This window comes from Phalacrocorax carbo, chromosome 3 (assembly GCF_963921805.1).
Source record: "Phalacrocorax carbo chromosome 3, bPhaCar2.1, whole genome shotgun sequence".
Lineage (NCBI taxonomy): Eukaryota > Metazoa > Chordata > Aves > Suliformes > Phalacrocoracidae > Phalacrocorax > Phalacrocorax carbo.
Window position 1 is genome coordinate 10,190,489 of NC_087515.1, and position 20,077 is coordinate 10,210,565.

General features: G+C 36.4%; 1 protein-coding gene across 5 annotated transcripts in view; it reads left to right on the plus strand.

Annotated features, from left to right (window-relative positions):
- SDCCAG8 (SHH signaling and ciliogenesis regulator SDCCAG8) overlaps nt 1-20,077 on the plus strand; it is a 115,417-nt gene that overhangs the window by 66,021 nt on the left and 29,319 nt on the right. For all 5 annotated transcript variants that reach the window (XM_064445800.1, XM_064445799.1, XM_064445798.1 and 2 more), the window contains one exon: nt 6,482-6,613. In XM_064445800.1, coding sequence (XP_064301870.1) covers nt 6,482-6,613 — 132 coding nt within the window. The remainder of the gene's footprint in view (nt 1-6,481; nt 6,614-20,077) is intronic.

A 20,077-nucleotide genomic window follows, 5' to 3' on the forward strand; every position in this document is an offset into this window, starting at 1 on the left:
TTTTTCTTATCCTATCCCTTTTTTATTATTAGGACGTGCTTTCTTTTTTCCTTTTTTTTTTTCTTTTTTTTCCTTATTTTTTTCTTTTTTTTTGGTATTGTAATATTTATTATCACATGCTGTTTTCTTCCTGATCTTCATATTCTTAGTATGAAAAGTGAAAAAACGTTAACAGAGCTACAATTCGAGTTTATCTGAAATGATATGAAAAATACTAAATATTTAAAGTTCTCAAAACTGTAGAACTGTAGTATGTTGGTTTAATTTTTTTACTTAAAGCTTCATTCACAATACTACACACTGAATAATTGTCGTCAAAATTGCTCATCACTGAAGCTCTGGTTCTGCCGCTGCTTGTTATCTTGTGCTCTTGTTAAAATCAGTAGCAGGTCTAAATGCAAAGCCATTAAAAATTCAGGAATAGAACAAAACCTGGAAGTTATTTAAAAGTTCTATAGAACAGGGCTGTCTTTTAAAAAAAAATATTTGTAGTTCTGTTCTAGTAAATAACTTGATTTTACTTGATTTATGTTTAAGTGTGAAAGTAGTCTCTGTTGAAACTTTCTGAAGGGTTCATATTTAGAGTAGTGAACAGGACTTAAGTGGTGAGTTGGCATTCTGCAACTTCTGTAAATTTCATGCAAAGTGAATTGGGTAATTACGGGTAGGATTCATCTCACATGGCTTATGTGAAGGAAAATACACAGCAAAGATAAAATTGGTTTTCAAGATAGGATTCTTCTGCTGGGCGGATTTAATCATCCTGCAGGTAACACAACAGGGGCAACACTCATTCAGGGAGAGAGCTCATTTATCCCAGTATCCTGTTTCCAGGAGTGGTCAAAGGGGAATAAGTAGGTGACAGATATATAGATATATATATATATGATGCTTCCCACAGGTACTGCCTCCACTGCCCATCCTACTTTCCACTGAATATAAAGTGTTGACTAGCTGTTAAGTGGCTGAAGTTGGGAGATGAATCCCATCCAGAGTGCTTGGGGGAGAAATGAGAAACTTGAAGAAATGTAAGCGATCTTCCCTTGCAAATAATGTTGTGATGGGTGCTTGAGAGAGAAGCAAACAGAATTTTTCTTCTGAAAAAGCAGAGCTCCTCTGCTGAAGTAATACAAAATCTAAATAGATTCAAATCGTATTATTATTCCAGCAATAAAAATGCACACAGACTTTGTTGCTAGAGCTCGCAGTCACAGACTAGTAACTGTAAAAGGATGAAGGAAAGACAGAAAACATACTGTGAAAACACATTATTCTCTGAAAATAAATACCAGAGATTGCCAAGTGTTTCTCCACCTAGCAGCATTAGCTGACTGTGTCAAGAACCTGAAAAAGGGAACAGGAGCCCTCTTGGATCTCCAGAAAGTGGTATATTTTGCAGAAGAAACAGTATGGAAGAATGTATGAAAGCAGTTCTGAGAACTGGCCCTAAAATAGCTTGAGCTTGCCTTCATTCTTGTTACTGCCTGCAGCAGCTCCCACTCCAGTGGAGATACAGGTAAGGACAAAGAAAGCAAGTGACAATGAGAACAGAAAGGTGGAGCTGGAGGTGGTGGAAAATGAAAAACTAATAAACGGCTTCAGAAAGTGATGCGATCGGGAGATCAGATGCAGAAAATTACTTGGGCGAAGTTTTAAATGCATGATCAGTCTGTATCTTTCAGTACCATCTCTCCGAAAGGCAATCTTCATGCTCATTGTCACTGGATATAGTGTAAAACAACATTTCTGGGACAGAACTGTCTTCTGGAAAAAAAAAAAAGTAATAATTTCTAGAAGATTTAATAACCTAGTTCTCATGTACATTAATAAAAGCAGATCATGAAGCAGCAGTGAGCCCTATTTGCATGGAAAAGCTTTTTTTTCCATGTTTTTGATGTAGTGGCCTTGTTATAAACTGAATTTTGGACTTGGATGTGTATTTTCTTGCTATACTTCTAGAATCTTTGTGCCTTAATTTCCATGGGGTTAAAAAATAGTGGTATACTAACAGTACCATTATTTAACTGGTAAATCACTCAAGCTTTTTTAATAACAGATGCAAAAGCAAGTTTATGTACAATTTTTGGGGTTTGGTAGGAAGTAAAGGGCCCATTTGTAATAAGAGGCATTGCAAAGTTATCTGTGACTGCTACATATTTCCACAATTTAAGTGGAACACCTCTGAATTGCACATATATTTTCATATTTAATACAGGTTTTCTGAGAAATCTAAACCGAAGTTTTCTTGTCCATATATAAGCCAGAACCATTTTTGTGAGCTAACCCCTACACAGGATTAGCAAAGCTTCAGAAAGACAATGTCAGACAAATTATAAACCCCTCAAGCTGTGCAGAAAGAAGATAGTGTCTGTGAAGGTTTTTGTATGCATAGGCATGTTTAAAAATATAGCCCTTTGTTGATTTCTTCTCTGTTATTTTGCTCTTTTTTTTTTTTTTTCTCTCATTGTCACTGTCTGAGTTTCTAGGTTGTAGATTAATGCTTAACACTACCCACTGTGTATTTGTGATTTGCGCTTTGTAATTAAGGGGAACAATGGGAGTCCATTGGGTCTCGTTATATATAATGGTTGGTTTAATTTGTTTCACTTCTATCTTGTTAATTGTAAATTGATCATTAAGATTTGAATTCTAATCTGTCACCAGGGTTGTGAGTATTGAAGCTAGAGCAATGATCCTGGTTTTAATCACTGATGATGAGAAACAAATTTTATAATTTTGGTACATATTGCAGTTCATATATTTTAACACTGTATTTTATGGTGTTATAAATATTGTTAAATGACTTTTAGTGTAGTTTTACTGTTTGGACTATAATGTATAAATTATATTACTGGTTTGGCAACAGTAGGCATCCAACTGTGTGAGTTTAATTGAACTAAAGAACACACACCCGGCTGAACTATTTTTCTGCATGTTTGGTTGACTGCAGTCATTGCACTCAATACCAAGAGCAAAATGTTTGTTGAAGGTAGCCATACGAAGATGTGAAACAGTCTGTCTGAAGGATCAGTCATTAAAATAGTATGCAACAATACCGTATCAGCAGAAAATACTTTTGAGCATGTATTTAATTGATGTACAAGTGAACAATTTGTTTTAAGAGTAGGAAAAGACAGTGCTCAAAAAGTGCTGCAATGCAAAAGGTAGTTTAGAGGAGTAAAGGCAGCATTGCCACCTTAGTGTTCAAAAGTTAGCTCATCCTAAAAATATCCTACGATTGACTTTGAACTGTGACTATTTAACATTTGCTGGTTCTTTGCCTCCAGTATTTGAATGTTTTGGAGGAACCTCGGTATTTTTTTTTTCCCAAGACTCTTCCAGCAAGGATGGTGGATAAAAGTTAAAATTTGTTTTTAAATAGAAGTTGAGGCTTTCTTGGTAGTTGAATCGATCCAGAAATATAGAGGGGTTTTTTTGTTGTTGTCTCTGTCCTCCCCCCAGGCATCATCAATTATTTTTAATATGGTGACAGGTAAATTTGATTTGGCAAAGTCTGTTACCCATGTACTTACAAGCATGCATTTTACATGTTCATGTGATGACATAGCTTTGCTCTGTATGAAATAATACTGATTTCATACAGGTCTTTTGCGTCTATCAGATCTCAGAAGCACACATAGTTACATTAATATGACTGTATGACTTGTGGATCCAGCCTGAATCTGCAGAAATGTAGCTCCATGCAGAGTTCAGCTCAGATGGCAACACTCCAAATACCTGCATGCTTCAGTTTCTTTTGAGTCCATCACAGCTTACTGCTCAGCCTGTTGGACCCAGAGTAGCTCTCATGGAGCACCATCAGCATGTTCATGCTGTGTCCTTTAGTTGTTCTGGATCCATCAGACATAGTGCTCAGTGCATAGATTTTCCTATGTTACCTCTGTACATGTGTGGGCTATCTCTGAAGTTCAGGACTGTGTACTTTGGCACCTGCCCCCTTCCCTCTCAAGTCCCTGCTGTGACAGGTTGGGAGCAGGGTGGTTCAGAAGCGTTTGCGCAGACCTGGTCCTGCCCCTGGCTGGGTAGAATTGTTACTGCTAGTATAAATCTGCTATTACGTTCAGTACAGTTGTTCAGTCTTATTACAATTATAGCTGTGGTGTTTTTTTTTTATTTTTGTTGGGTTTGGGTTTTTTGTTTGTTTTTTAACCCAACAATTTTGAAGTTATTTAAGTATCACATAGAACTAACTGTTCTATCTTAATTTTTGGAAATTGAGGTGGATGAGTGGTGTATATTTAAAGATGCAGAGCAAATCTTTCTTTCAGTTTCAGTGTAATGAAATACTTGAATCTGGGTGGTCAGACTCTCAGGTATTTACTTGGAAGGGGCATTGTGTAAATAATATTTTAACTGGAATGAATTTTTTTTTCCAAGTGCAACTGTAATTACAAAAGAGATGTTTTAGGAGACGAGAACACAAGTAACATGGTTCAAAGTATCAGGCTGCATTTTAGAGATTAGAGATCATGGTACTCATGTTTTCAATGAATTCAGGACTTTCTTTTGTTTCATTAAATGTAATTTTCAGCAGCATTTTGGTTTTGGTTGATTTGAATCTCTTGATCTTTCCAGAAAGACTTTGGGCACCTTCAAATGTGCTGGAGGTGAATAAGTCCCTCTAAAATGTTGAGATTTTTACCACCTTGAAAGTTGCTTTTGCTGTTTCCTTGAATAAGACAGCCATGTACAAATGCAGAAAAAGAAGCAGCATCCCCCAGTTGGGAAACCTTACAAACGTGATAATTTACAATATTCTCGCATGACAAAAGCTGTCGTTGCATTTTGCTGGCAAAAAAAAGGAATGCAATCTTGAGTTTAGTCCCTGTTGCCACTTGGTTGGGCTTCATTACATCAGGTCTCTTGAGCTGCTCTGCAGTGTACCTGTGCTTTTATCCACTGATTGTCTTCCTTAAAATATCAGTGTCAGGTACAGACTGCATTCATACCTCGTATGTAACAATTGGTCTGACTGACAATACTTTGTTAATGCTGACATTTCAGTTACTGGTATTTCTGTTAAATGATCAGCGTAAAAATGCGACTTCAGTTACCTCCCGATAACATCCTGCCCACTGTTACATACGCATTTTGGAAACTCTTGTGCATTTAAGTTTGATGTACAAATACATCAGCACAATTCTGATGTGTTTGTCAGCGATGCTCCTTAATAGAGCTGTGACTCCCTATCTAAATTCAATTGCATACACTCTTCTTCCAAAGTTTCCCTTGCTAAGTTCTTTCAGACTCACAGATGATATCATGCATTGTTCTCTATTTAAACATGAAAAGATTATGTTGTCATTTCCAGATTTGATTTGTCAGTGTAACAACATGTTTTTGAGGAAGGAGTATTTCTTCCCCCCTGCACTTTGTTGTATTTTTCAGAATGTCAGTTGTTGTTGCATTCTGCAACGGACAGGAAGGTAAAGTATCTTTCTGCTGTAACTGCAGCATATTTAAGTTTATGGTTTAAAGATATCTCTGAAGCTTTTTAACCTCAAGATCTGGAGTGGCAGATGCCATAAAACAAATTTGCTTGCTTTTGATTCTTACTTTCCGATGGTATAGCAGATTCTGACATGTTCTCATTAACCTTTTCCAAAGAGTTAAACTGTACAAGTGCATAATGTATATTTTATCACAATTTAATCTGAGATCTTTTCCTGATATTAAGAAACAGCTCATGCCTGTTTCTCCATGGGCTGATGGTTAGAGATGTAGCAAGTAGCAGTCCCAGGTCATTCATGGATCTGGTGTCTCTGCTCATCTGTGAAGAATAAGAATTGCTAGAAGTGACTAATTTTCTTAAAGGCTGTGCTGAGTTTTATGTAGATTAGGGTTTGCCTGTATGATTTGTGTCTTGTTTCTTTAGGTTTTTATTCATTTTCCTCTTAATGGGGGTGGGGTGTAGGTTTGGTTTTGTGTTTTGTTTTTTTCTATCTGTGTAATGGTATTTTGGGCATATTAGGTTAATAAAGTGTCTAAAACAGGACCATTATGGAGAGTTCAACCTGTACAGTGCAGTAAAGGTTGAACAAGTTTTTAGTACCCATTTTTTTAATTAGATGATAGCTTTTACTAATAAAGAACTTGAAATTTGTTTTCAAAATCCTGGCTGAATTCTTGCTTAACAAGTATGAATTTATATTTATTAATCTTATTTAATATCAATGCATAATGCCAGATGACATACCCATTTAAATTAGGCTGAAATTAGCATAGCCAACCTATGTCTGAGTGATTGCCATCGGCATATTTACCAGATCCCCTTCAGCATCATGTTCTTTTGTCTTAAGATATTTGAAACAGTGTTTTGTTTCTGTAAGTTCTAGTAATAGCCTGTTTATGCATTACATATACATGTATGAAATTTTATAAATGCTGAAGCCACATATTGATGGCACACTGCAGGATGAAATCTGACAACATCCATCATCACTGTGCTTTACTTCTGTAGATCTGAAGTCAACCAGCTTAGTCAGGAAAAAGAGTATCTTCATGGCAGATTGGAGAAGATGCAGAAACGGAATGATGAATTGGACCAACAGTGTATCCAGCATGGGAGAATGCATGAGAGGATGAAGTCGAGGTAGGAGGTCCTGTTAATCTGTCAGTATGTGGTATGCTCTACTGTACCTGTTGTGTTGGGTAAACATAACAATGACACTGGGATGTTTGAAAGTAATGTTCTTTCCTTATGAAAATGACCACCCCTTCCCCCTCCCCAGGCATCCTGTCAAGGTTTTTTTATAACATCTTTTGCTTGTGCCAGTTTGGATAAATAAAAGGAAAGCTTGAACAACATAGTCTTCCAAAGAATTTAAGCCTAGTACATATGTGTGTGGGCTGCTTTGGCTGTTATCTGCTCTAACTTGGATGAATTGTCTTACCATATTATGAAAAAAAAAAAGTAGGGGGAGGAGGAAGGAGAGGGGTGGTTATTCAGTAATATGAATGTAGACTACAGATGTGGATTCTGTAATGCCATGTAACAGGTGTATTTTCGGGTTTTACCATCTTACCTTTCTCAGTAATATTTAACTTGTATAAACTTGTATAAACTGACAAATCTTACTGAAGATCTTAGTAACCAGAGAACAAATAACAGCTTCCAGGCACCACTAGCCTTTTCAGAGAAGCAGCGATTTCCTCAGGAAGAGCTGGGAGCAGCTACAGCAAGGCTCATGTTTCCACTGTTACCAATTAACTGTTCTGGCCAGAGCATCCAGACTGATAATGCCTTGTGCTGTGGTTTGGATTAGATGCCCTTAAAGATGACTGTGGAGATTTTTCTTTTTGGTACCAGAAAGTTCATCTTTGCTCTTTTGTTCTGTTTTCTACTCCACATCCAGTGTTAACAAGCACTGGAAAGAGCTTAGGCATGGTTGGGGAGGTAGAGGATAAAGTAGGGAGATGACTGAATGCAACTCTGCAAAGCCAATCAGCCAGGCTACCTCTTGTCAGTAATGACAGGCAAAATGCAGTTTAAATTCATTTGGACTACATAGTCCCAGCCAGGCAAAATTCTTGTTGCTTTTTTTGACCACTGACCACCCGATAGCAGCAAAGCTTGCATGTGTTGAAGCAGCCAGTGTTCAAAGCTCTGTTTCTTTCAATTATTGAATTTTTAAAATTTTTTTTTGCTGCCATCTGTCTGTTCTCTCTCTGTCCATATCAGGTTGTTTCTTGCAAGCTCTCCCTACATACTTTTCAGTCAGCCAGACCCGCTTCTTTCCTCTTCTTTTTCAGATTTCTGTCTGCACCTCATTCTGTTCTTCTGTAACCCAGGATTGTCGTAATCTTTTACACCTCAGAGAACACAGAAATCCAAATGCTATGACTGTGTCCCTAATCTACATGACCACATCTCTCCACTTATCTCCTTTTGGTTTCTCTACTTGTGGTGGATTCTTAGCATATGGGGGGCATGCACTGAGGACTCAGGTTTACTTTCAGGGGGAAAAAAAAAAAAAAATCTCTTCCCTCCCCCTCCCCCCCCAGCTGTTCTTCTGTAGGATTATTAGTATCTAGTTAAATTTAAGACTGCTTTGTCTTAAATTTTAGGACAACTTTTCCTCTGTAAGAACCAAGTAGATCTCCTGGAAAACGTTGCATATTCTCTGCTGCAGCAGCACTGATTGTACACTAGAAAAAATTGAAAGCATTAATCCAGAACAGAAAAGTGATTTGAAAGCAGAGTGGTCATTCTGCAGGCAGTGCCTTACTGACACCAAGGAGAGAAAACAGGACAGTGATAGCATTTGTCTTATTTCATATTTTAGAATATGTAAATATGGCAGAGATTATCAGGTATTTGAATCATGAGCAGTATACTTTACCAGCATTTTAAGAGGGGACTCTTTTAACATTTTTTAATTATGATCTTTCATTATATTAATTTAAAATCCAGTTAACAAGTGACAAGGCTGATATAATAAACTGCTTATAAATTCAGTATAATCTACTTTAGTTTCCATGTTTAAACTCTAATAGATTTTTCAGTATCAGTTCCAAAATGCTCTAAATTGGCTATGAAGTATTCAGATCTAGGTGAAGAAGAGCAGAAAGTATAGCTACAACAAACAAATCTCCCAATTCCTTATATTTATGTTGAAGGACTTCCACCAAATAAAAATAGTGATTTTTCTCTTCTGATTTTGAAAATAGAGATCCGACTATGCTATTTAGTAAAGATAGAACAAATAATAATAATAATGTGTTTCACCTCTGATTTTCATCCATCACGCAGATATGAATAATCTCAGCAAAATAACGTTAAGGATGATTACTTCTTAACACGATATATTTCCCCTTTGTATGCAGCTGCAAATAGCACAGGTCTTTTTGCAACACAGTCCTGCAAAGTGGGTTCTTACCTAATTTTCTGTGTGTTGTTGTTCTGGCTCTCTTTAGAAAGTTTGTTGTATCAAAATGAGTTTGACTTAACTTGGGACCTAACATTTGCATTTGAATAATAAGGAATTGTGGCATTTGTTTAAGAAGAAATCTCTGTCACTACTTGTGTTCTTCTAGGAGAATATGACAGGCCCTGATAAAGCTGTTTTGTGGAAGGAGCAAGATCTAATTGATCAACTGAAATTTCTTTTAGAGCAACAATTTTTTGGTGATTGTGATAGCTGCATTCCTGAAAGTGAACAAGATAACTCTTTCTTTGCCATTCCTATCTTTCTTATATTTCCGTCAGAATATGTGCTGTATATGAATATAATCTGAAATAACACAACGCAGGTTTAAGAAAAACAGATTACTTTAAATTGCTATCATTAAAGGTTATTTTAAATCAGCCTTTTCAATGCAATGCAAATATCCATCCCTTTCAGTGTGTTTTTGCTCAGTGAAATACAGCATTGAAAGAGGTAGATGTCCATCTAAATGATATAGTTGATGTACGCTATTGCAGCAAATTTAGCTTGAAAGATGTGCGGTTTGCAGGAGTAGGGTGACACATTAAGACTGCAGTAGAGCTTATGAAGGGATGTTCACTGAATGTTGTAAATCTAGCAACCATGTGGATCCTTGGTTTAGATACTTGTATGATTCTTGTTTGTGCTTGTTTTGACGTTTTTTTGCAGTTATGTACTTTTCATTTTTGACAGTGATTTGTTTAGCTAAGTAGATTATCTCAAAAGTATTAATTAACACAACACGGTCACTGATGTGCCACTGGAAGTGAGCTGGTCAGAATGTGTGACTTTATGGATCTGTATCTAAAGTCTTGTCTGTTATGTGGCAAAGAGCACATTGGCATAAATTTCAACCTGAAAGCAAATTTTATTATTAAATTCTTCAAATTCCCATTCTGTAGGTCTTTGTTTGTGTTAGAAATTAGCAGGTAGCAGAAAGTACACAATGTCTTATAAGACAGATATAAAGATAGAAAGCTGGCCAAGAATAAAAAGAATATGAAGCAAACATAAAAAAGTAAACTACCTTTCCGGTTTCCTTTTGTGCTCCACTCTACAAAAAATAAATAGATTCTAGAGGAAGGAAAACCCAAAATCAAATTAATTGGGTAACTGTACACATAATGTTTGTTCATCCTCTCCTTTATCTGTTTTCAAATGAACCTCTGTATTTAGACCAGTTCTGTAAATGCAAATCCACATTCTCATGACCTCTGTTCTCTTCCGCTCTGGGGACCAAGAAGAAAAAGATGAGAATCCGCCTAGATCTATTACTGATGGAACATATTCATGAAAGCATAATGTTTGCCCAAGGTCAGGATTTCATCAGGCTATTTAAGCTTTCGCTGACCTTGGTTAATGTCGTGGTTACTGTTACAGATACATGGTTCCATTATGGCTTTTCTTTTCTGCATCTATTCTTCTTTTTGTAAAGCATTTGATTGTAAGTCATCTATTTACATGTAAGTCACCTATTTAGAAGATTTCTTCAGCCGGAGTCTAAAATAGGAAGCATTTAATTTGATATAGCTAGCTCTTTTCTGTGTATGTTTCCTGTAAAGACCCAGATGATGTGTGGAAATACAGAAAATAATGGAGTAGTGTTTTCAAGCAGGAGAAGAAAATCCTAAGCAATTGTTTTCCTTTTTTCAGGATGAGCCAACTATGCCTTTAGTTTTTATCAAGCAGCAAAAAAAAGAGCATATGGACAGTAGTTTTTATGAAGTATGAGGCTCTCTTGAAGATTTTTAATAAACCATAAGTTTAGAAGCTTCTGAGTTTCTTTCTGAACATAGTTCTAAACTAAGTTCAGTATATGAGATCTGGGGCTACAAATTTTCTCTAAAACTTTAGTTTTGGGGATTAGAGTTGGTATTACTGTTATTTTTGATGTAATGTGTGTGTGTGTGAGCACCATCCAATCCGTGTAACATCAGTAATTAGTACATTTTATGCAAATTTGTGTGGGGCTTTTTGTTGTGGTAGTTTTTTGGGGGTGACAGTGTTGCATGTATTTCTACAGTATTTTTGGTAGCTAAAGTTAAAAAGAAGAGCCTACAGGACTGGCAGTTTGGGGCAGATGTGTGTCTATTCCTCAGGCATCAGTGGTTGTAAGTTAACTATAAAAATGTTACAACCATCTGTGTAACAAGACGGCAGAGATCTGCTCTTGCCTGTTACTATAAATAAGAAGGAGATTTGTTTGACTTCATAGACATTGGATTTATAAAGACTATATGTGTCAAATCTCAACTACGTGCCATGTTGCTGAGATGTGTCTGCAGCCAACTACCTGGGGTGTCTTCCCCTTCAGACATTCTAGTGGAGTGCAGCAACTGTGCTGAAATGCCTGTATAGCACAACATGTGACAAATTATATTTGTTTTCTACCTATGGGGAAATGTATGATTATTATGGATAAGCACTTTGGGAAGAGTAGCTAAAATGGGTTCTTAAATGGACCACTCGAGTTAGAGAGACAATGTGACATTCAGGCTGACAATGATTTTAAAGGTTTTTCCCACCATTAAATTTTGTTGTTGTTACTAAGTGATAGTGTATGAGAGATCATGTATGTGTGAGAGAACACATATATATGAGAATTTTGACATATATATATTGAGAATATACCAGCAGTTTCAAGTAACTGATACACAGAATCACAATAGCTGGCTTGCTGTCACTATTACACTTCTGAATAGAGATTTTGGGCTTCTTTGGCAAATCTCCAGTGGAACAATGGATTAAAATTATTTCTTGATAACTGAAGCAATCAAGTTGCATTTAAAATTTTACATTTTCTGCCTAAAGCTCTTGTACAAGCTCTTGTACATTTTTTTGTGCGTGTGTTTTCTAGAAATAATGACGGGTAGAACAACTCAGTTTTGACCATTGCCTAAAAGGCCTTCTTATTTTTCCCCAGTCCTGTTCGTTCTTTGTTGAGTATATTGCCTTCCTTATTTTTATTTTACTGATAGGTTAGTATTTTTCTAAGTAACAGTGAGGCGATTGTTACTACCTTTTTACTAGACCAATCATCTGTTTTAAAATGCAATTATAGAATAAAAATTTACTATATTATGTCTTTTTGGTTTAAAATGCATTAATTTTTGCATTGAAAGTAAAGATTAAGATATGTAGTGTCTGTAACATCTTTGATATTAAACTCGCCTCAACGTTTAAAGAGCAGTATGCTCCACTTCTTCCTGAGCATCGTTATTCTTACCCTCATACTTTTGGTGGTGTTTCGCTGTAACGCCATTGCTGTAACAACTGGAGACAGACTTGTTTGTATGGCCTTTCATGCAAGGACTTTGTAAAGAGCTTTGTGGTCACTGTGTCCGGCATTGCAGTGCCGACATGTAAAACTCTCAACTCTGTCCAGAATTTGGGGTTATCATTATTACTTAGTTTTTTGTTACTACTTAATAGACTCACATTTTAGGTTGAGAATTGTATACTCCAGAGAAGTACTATTAGGAAATAATCAATGATGATGTATATACATGTACACACATATACATATATGTGTTGCAAATCCTGTCAGAGTCAGAAAGTGTATTTGGCTTTTGTTTAATGTTTGGGTGTTTGCACACAGTTCACATGGTCTGGAATAGAAACTGGATGTTCAAAATCTCTCCCTCCCTCCCTCTTCCTCTCCAGTTCACTATTTGTCTACTTACTGTATCTACTTTTGTCTATTTCCCCCCCTCACTTTAAATAGATGTCTATATATAGTGTGTATACAAATGCATATATTACTTATGCCTTTATATGTATTATATTCCCATTCTAAATAGTTAATAAGTTAGATAAGATTATATAAGCTCCCAAATACTGTTTTTTAAAGATTTATTCCCAACTACCTGAACAGCAGACACATAAAGCAAAAATTATCTTAGTTGTTAGAAAACCTGAAAATGTATACCAAGAATGAAGTACAGAGTCTTCAGAAAGCACTACAAAATAGTATGCAAACAAGTTGTTAGCCTTCTTAAGAAGCAAATGACAAGCATAGGGAAATATCACACCCAGTGTTCAGATGGATATTTAGGAAACTTAATAATGGTCTGTAACATGTATTCTAGGTCACTGAGTACTGTGTTCCCCTACTGCAGCTATCACTAAGTGTGTGTGTATATAAACTGTATACGGTCTTGTGTGTGTATATATATATGTATGTATATGATATATATATTTGTATATATACATGTATATTCTCATATATGTGTGTATATATTCATAAATTCTCAATACAAGTATATATATAGTATATATTGAGCTCCTTTATAAAAGTCATTAGTCTTCGTTGTTCCAATTTGGACAATTGTTTCCAGCACCCCATATCATCTGATTGGGATCCTTCTTATTTTTGTTCTAAATTAATTTGTGTTTGCTTTGTACCTACTTGGCCTTGAGCCAAAATTGGGATAAGTAGTTATTTTGTTCTGCTTTTATTTTATCTGCACTGGTAACGCAGATAATTTTAGGCAATGGTTGTATCTGTTCAATCCTACTCCTAATTAATAGGTGAAGCCTTCCTCTTTCGTTCTTCTTTTTGCAATAAGCTCTCCCTCACCCTCAATTTTTTGGTTGTTGATCTTTTTTCAATACAGGCAATCAGAACTGCCTACAGGGTTTTGGATGAGGGCATTTGACTATGATGAATTATTGTATGGAGGAATTAATGTATTTACTGGAAATTCCTTGACAGATTGATGCTATGGTCACATTTGCCTTTTTGACAGCTGCATAATATTGACAGCTGATATTCCTCCTCTATCCAAGAAGTACATCCAGGATCTCTTCCTCCCAAGTAAATTCAAGTTGTTAGCAGAGACTTCTACTATGAACTGAGAATGCTTTAAGACCCCAGTGTAAAACTTTGTCGTATTGAATTTAGTCCCGTTTCTGCTCTTCCAGTCTTCTGAGTCATATTTCTTTCTGTACAGTATTGCAGACCTTCTCTAAGCTGATGACACCTCTTAAATTTATCAGCCCACTCCCACTTTTTGTGCTGAGTCATAATACAAAATATTCAAAAATCTGCTTAAACTTGAAGAAATCCACTTATAATTCTTCTTTACCTTCAACTCTTTCTGTCAGCTGTGCTCTTTTTTTTAGTCAGTTACTTATCAATGACAGCTTAATTAACCATTGCTGATGGGGCATGATATTTAATGTTTTGCTGAAGTTAATGTAGGTAATATTTATTGCATTTCCTTTATCAAAAAATCATCTGTCAAAGAATTTAAGATTGACATGACAGAATCTGCTTGGTGTAGCTTTTGTTTCAGTTTCTCATGGTTTACATTTTCCTTCATCCTCTTATGTATTCTTTCTCCTTCAAAACTTGTTGTAGGTTTTCCATGCATTTGAGGTCATGTTAATGGGCTGATAATTATCTGAATTACCTTCTCTAAGAATTAGTTAATGCTGCATCTGTTTTGATTGCTTAACAATGTAGTCAATGTGGGGAAGAAGGTGTAGAAGGGAAAATGACAGTGTCTGTGTTCACTTTGCACATCAAGACAGCTGGCCACCACAATTTCAGTGTTTTAGAAACTGGATAATAATACCTGGGAAAGGGATACCATAAACTTGGGGGATAGTAAATGCCTCAAAGAAAAGCCAGGTGGAAAAATAGCCAGATTTACTTGCTTCTGTGTTGAACAGCTATCAACACTCTGACTAACACCCACACTGCTAAGAGTCTGGTAATTGTCCGCTCCTGACAATATCTTCTACTCTCTGCTTTGATGTACTCTGCCTTCTCCAAAACAGACACAGGGATAGTTCTTTTTCATGCCATCAACTTCTGGGAGTCAAAGCCTTCAGCTCACTAATAGTAAGCTTGTGTTCTTGTCTACCAGGAATGTAAAAAGCCCTGAAATATGTGTGACATAAAACAGCACAACATAAGGTTCCAGGCTGTTCTTGTTACTTTCTGTTGTCAGCACAGTTGTTGGTTTTCAAATTTAAATGTTAATTTAGCATTAACGAAGAAGTCTTGATTCTCTCCTCTAAAATGGAGGTGGATTAAAGGTGATATCTTTGACAGCTCAGCCCAGACTCTCGTTGATATGGCAAGATCTAGAAATGCTTGGGCCTATGCAGATCATCACAGTGATGCTGAAAAAGATGTGCATCGTTGAAGAGAAGCATATCTATGGTTTTCCAGTTAAACTTCATTTTATTCTCCTACAGTTTGCTGCAAACCTGCAAATGTTTTAATTTTGGCTGGGACTTGCTTCTGGTGGCGATATCTGGTCCTTCTTGTATTATTCGACCAATTACCTCATAACCACTACCATATCTTCTACTTCAAAACACTTTGCCTTCAGTGCCTTGTAGTAGCACCTCTGGTCCACAGTAGTAGTCATGGACCAGTCTTCCTCACCCCTTTCCCCAGAGATGTGAAATAAAAAGTGAGCATGCTGGATCAAAGTGCTCCTTTGCTGGCAGGTTCATAAAATCATAGTTGTTTAATGGCTATTAGAGAATAAAGAAATAGCTCCAAAAAGCGTGTCACAGTTCATTTAAGTTATCTGCTAAAAGGTATCCAGAGCTACAGAATAAAGGTTTCTACCCAGGATAATAGCCTTTCCAATGTAGTATAAACTCTGGAGGGAAACCCTCCCCATGTTCCCCCTAGAAGTATACACTGTTTAAGAATCTTTAGCAAGTCTTGATTGTTTTGACCATCTGAAAAATTAAATTGTTGAAATCCCGGACTGTTATACTCACCTTGTTTTCTTTCTTCCATATTGTGTGGCATCTGCACTTTTAAAGTTCATTTTTCTCTACTGTAGTTCTGTGATATCCTTGTGATACGTCAGAACATTTAAAAATATGTTTTCCAATAGTCACTGTGAGACTAACACTATGCAGTAGTTCAGCAGCAAATATCTAGTTGGGATATTTAACAGTAATAGGGATTTTCCTACTGAGCCTCAAGTGAATTCACAATAATAGTAAAATCTGACTATTAACCTGTTTGGCAAACTGCTTTAAGCAGTAGCAGATTTCCTTCTGCTTTTGATCTCTGTGTATAGGTCTGAGATTTTCAGACTAAGGCCACTTAAGATCCTCCATTCCCATATAGTGGGGAACTGAAAATGAAGACAGATGAATAATATTTAAGCAGCTTTGCAAGTGTGTCATGAAAATGTACCAGCTCCATAGCGAAATCTAGGCACCTGCCTGCTTTCAAGGTTATTGCCGTAAGAGAAGGAGACCCCAAACTAATGACAATTTATGTTTTGAATATAATAAGTGAGTAGATTTTTGCAAGGCCATTGGAATGCAGCTTTTTCCTGATAACTTCAGTGTTTTCATTGCTTCCGCATGGTCCAGTCCTGCTACAATGGAAGTTAATATAACTCTGGATGCTCTCATTTTCCATATATAAGTCTAACCTGCTTATAAATCTTTGAGTGTTTAGCCTTGGTGTGTCTTGTACCAGGAGTTCCATAACTAATATTGCACTTAAAAAGTGTGGGTTTTCCCTTCGTGGTTTTTGTTCTCCATCTTTCAAACTAATTGGAAGTGATGTTGTTTTTTCATTATGAGACTGAAGGCTTATTTTTACACTGGTTTTGTTCTCTAAAACACAGATAGAATCTTCTTTTCCCTATTTATTGTCTAACTTAAACTGTAATTCTTTTCTGGAGCTCCAGTCATATTCATTATCGGTTTCTGCATGTACTCAAAAAAAAAAAAAAAAAAAAGACATCCTAAAAAATTAAATACTGAAAAGTAGTTGTGTTTATTGTGCCTTGTGATCGTGCTATTTGGTGGTAGCCTAACACTAACAGGCATTGTGCTAGTTTCTGGCACATTTAAGATGCTATCTCAAATGTGTTATCCTTCAACTGCTAATCGCTGAAGTTGTAGTGAAACAAAGACTATGGAAGTGGCTATAAGGACAGACAGTATGATAAGAGCTACTTAGCATCTACATTGCTAGTGTGCTCAAGACAGTGTTATGTGTGCTCAGGGCTTCTCAGTTTGGTTCTGAAGTTATGATGATGGAAAATACTAAAGAAATGGAAAAGGGTGATAGATTATTCAATGTATGTTTAACTTGTTCTTTGTGAACAGTAAACTCATATGCAGGGAAAGAAAGGGGAAATCAGGTTGTGTTTTTTTTTTTAAGTCCCTTTTAACCTTGGACAGCCAGATTCCACCTTTAGTTATACATACAGAAATAGATCCTTTTCCCAAATGTGAGATCTCATTACTCAGGACTTGATCCTGAACAGTCTTTAGAATCCTGATTTGATTCAAGTCGAGGTTGCTAAATACTTCCAGGTCTCCAGTTTCAAAAGGTTGTCTCAGTGGCATGGCTGAAATTATAGTAATCTATTTCTCTGCTTATGTAAAGTGGTGGAATCCTTTTGAGTGCTACACTAGCATGTCCCACACTACCAGGGATTTAGTCTTAGCTTTAGCTATGTGACTTGTGTGTAGTCCAAAACAACTTTTAGGGTTTTGTGTGTTGGTTTTTTTTCCCCCTCTGCTTGGATCACTTGAGTGGCTGACCTTTTTTTTAAATATATATATATATATATATGTATGTATGTGTGTGTGAGTGTGGATACACACATACACACAGAGTTTCCAAACTAAAAAAAAAACATTATCTGTAAAGTGACACCAAGCACGGACAATTGCACAGAATAAATGTTTAGAAGTATGTGACTTAAAAGCACTTTGACTTAAACTTTTACCATCAGGAAGGCCATTGTAATCTGCTGTGCCTTATCATACATGTGTTAGATTATGCAAATACGTGTGTTTCCCAAATCAGTTTTATGAATAAAATGCACAAATGAGTGGAGCAGAGGCATATATATCCTTGGGAAAGGGCTTTCATAGGCTGGGCAGAAATAGAATTTCTTCATTGACTTTCTGTAATGTTAACCCACGTCAATAAAATCCACAGGAAATGTGTCTAACATTTTGTCCTTTTTAAATTTCCACTTTTAACAGCAAGAAGACACTCCAGGCAGTGCATTTCTAGGGGATTATTGTGTTTCTCGGGTGGCTGAAGTCACTCACCCTTCAGCCTTGTGCCTCACAACACACCCGAGGCGAGCAATAATCCCCAGCAAGGCACTGCCTGTCTTATCTTATTGCTTAATTATTATACCTATTTAATGCTGCTTAGAACATTGTCAGCTGTTGAGAAAAGGTAATTATCACTAGTCAAATGAAAAACACTTTTTTGGCTGCCTTATGGATACACATTTTACTGGTACCTTGATACATAATGAAGCCTGATAGCAAAACTTTTGCTTGTCTCTTCTTCAAGCCACAGCTGTTTCCCTGCTAAATTCATCCCATCTGTCTCCCCTTCCGTAAGGCTGTAGGCAGTATAGCATAAGTACAGAAGCAGTTCAGTGCTATTTTGGATAAACATAGCTGAAATTTGAATCTTTGCCATTTGCAATGCACACATTTTGTTTTACTGCTGTAAAGAGAGCTGTCAAAATAAAAACTACATGGATAATTTACTGAAATACAGTCAAATAAAGGGATGATCAAAGGGGAAAAATGAAGATATAATATAGGGTCACTCTTACATTCATGGTGTATTCTGAACAATGTAATTGTTGACCTCTTGACATTGCAGCGTTCAGAGAAGTGGGTAGTCAATAAAAAAAATAGAAGCCACTGAATTAGACTATAGCACGAAGAAGTCCAGACTTCATGCAAAAGGTTAATTGGAGCAGGCAATTATTTGTGATAGTGCCCTGTTGATATCTGACCAAGGTATCGTTCTTTGCTCATTTTATATAAGGAGTATATGATTGCGTAAGGTAATACAGCTTGGAAATTAAAACCAACATTTCTATATTTGATGCTTTGTCTCTGAAAATGGAAGGACACCATAACAATCACTGTGGGGCAACGGTCATCTACAGCCTCCTTTACTCCTTGGAGTTTTAGTTGACATGGAAAAATATATATTAAAGCTGAATACCATCGTCTTCATTGAGGTTGTTTCTCTAACTTGATTGGTGGTCAGTTACTCAAGGCTTATGTGTGAGATTCCAGACTTCCTGGAACAAAAGATCCAAATCTCAGTAAGGTCTGCTTGATAGTTCACCTTTGTGACTTGAATAAATTGAGTACTGTGCAATGTGCAATATACAATATTTGAGCGTCTTTCAGAGAAAACTCTTGTTTAGAAGTCCTTTATTCTGCTGAAGTGTTAGAAATCCCATGGCACTTCTAGTAAGAGAAGGGCTTTGACCGATACATCTTGGATATATTTTCCTTTTGCTGCGTCACTGTTCTATGTGGCCCATCTCAGAGAAGACTATATATTCCATCAGGACTGTGATGGCTTATAAATGCTGAGTCTTTTGTAGGAGAACCTTGGAAGTTCTTTTTAGCTTAACCCTGATGTGTATTTGGGGTAGTTCCATGTTCTGTTAAAGTTAATTCTTGAAGGCTAGTGCTTCCAAATTTGTATCATGTACAGTAAAGGTGAACAAAGCCATGTTTGTCCAAACCGAGAAGATGCTCTTATTGACAAAGAAAGAAACAGATGAAGATAGCGTTAGTGGACAATGAAATTCACTCAGTATAAAATCAATCTAAACATTACAAGCAGAAAGTTCCTTTCTGAAAAAGCACTTTGTGGAGTTCACTACTACTGAAATACTGATTCCTGTGTTCTGTATCAAGATAGAGAAGGGGAAAAAGTCATTAGCTTCTTCGGTATTTGCAGGATTGTTTTCAAGCTGTATCAAAAGAAACAAAGCCTTTTGTAATATTACTAAGAAAAGTACTGCTACATGAAAAGTTTATGCAGTGATTTTCATGTGAATATGTGTAAGATCAATACTTTGTGGCAAAACCAAGACTGCATCACTCCCTCACATTTACAGGAATGTTAGAATTTCTTTCTCTTTGTAGATACTAAATTGAAATATATTTGAAGGTTGTGAAAATTATTTTTAGTTGTTCAGTAATATGAATATAAATAAGGATGTTATAATCTGGGAGACAGAATGTTGGTGTTTAGTCCTCCTGTAACTAATCCAGGAGCTGGTAACACAGATACCGTACCAGAACTTGTACCCTCATATTTCAATTTAAAGGAAGAAAGACTCCAC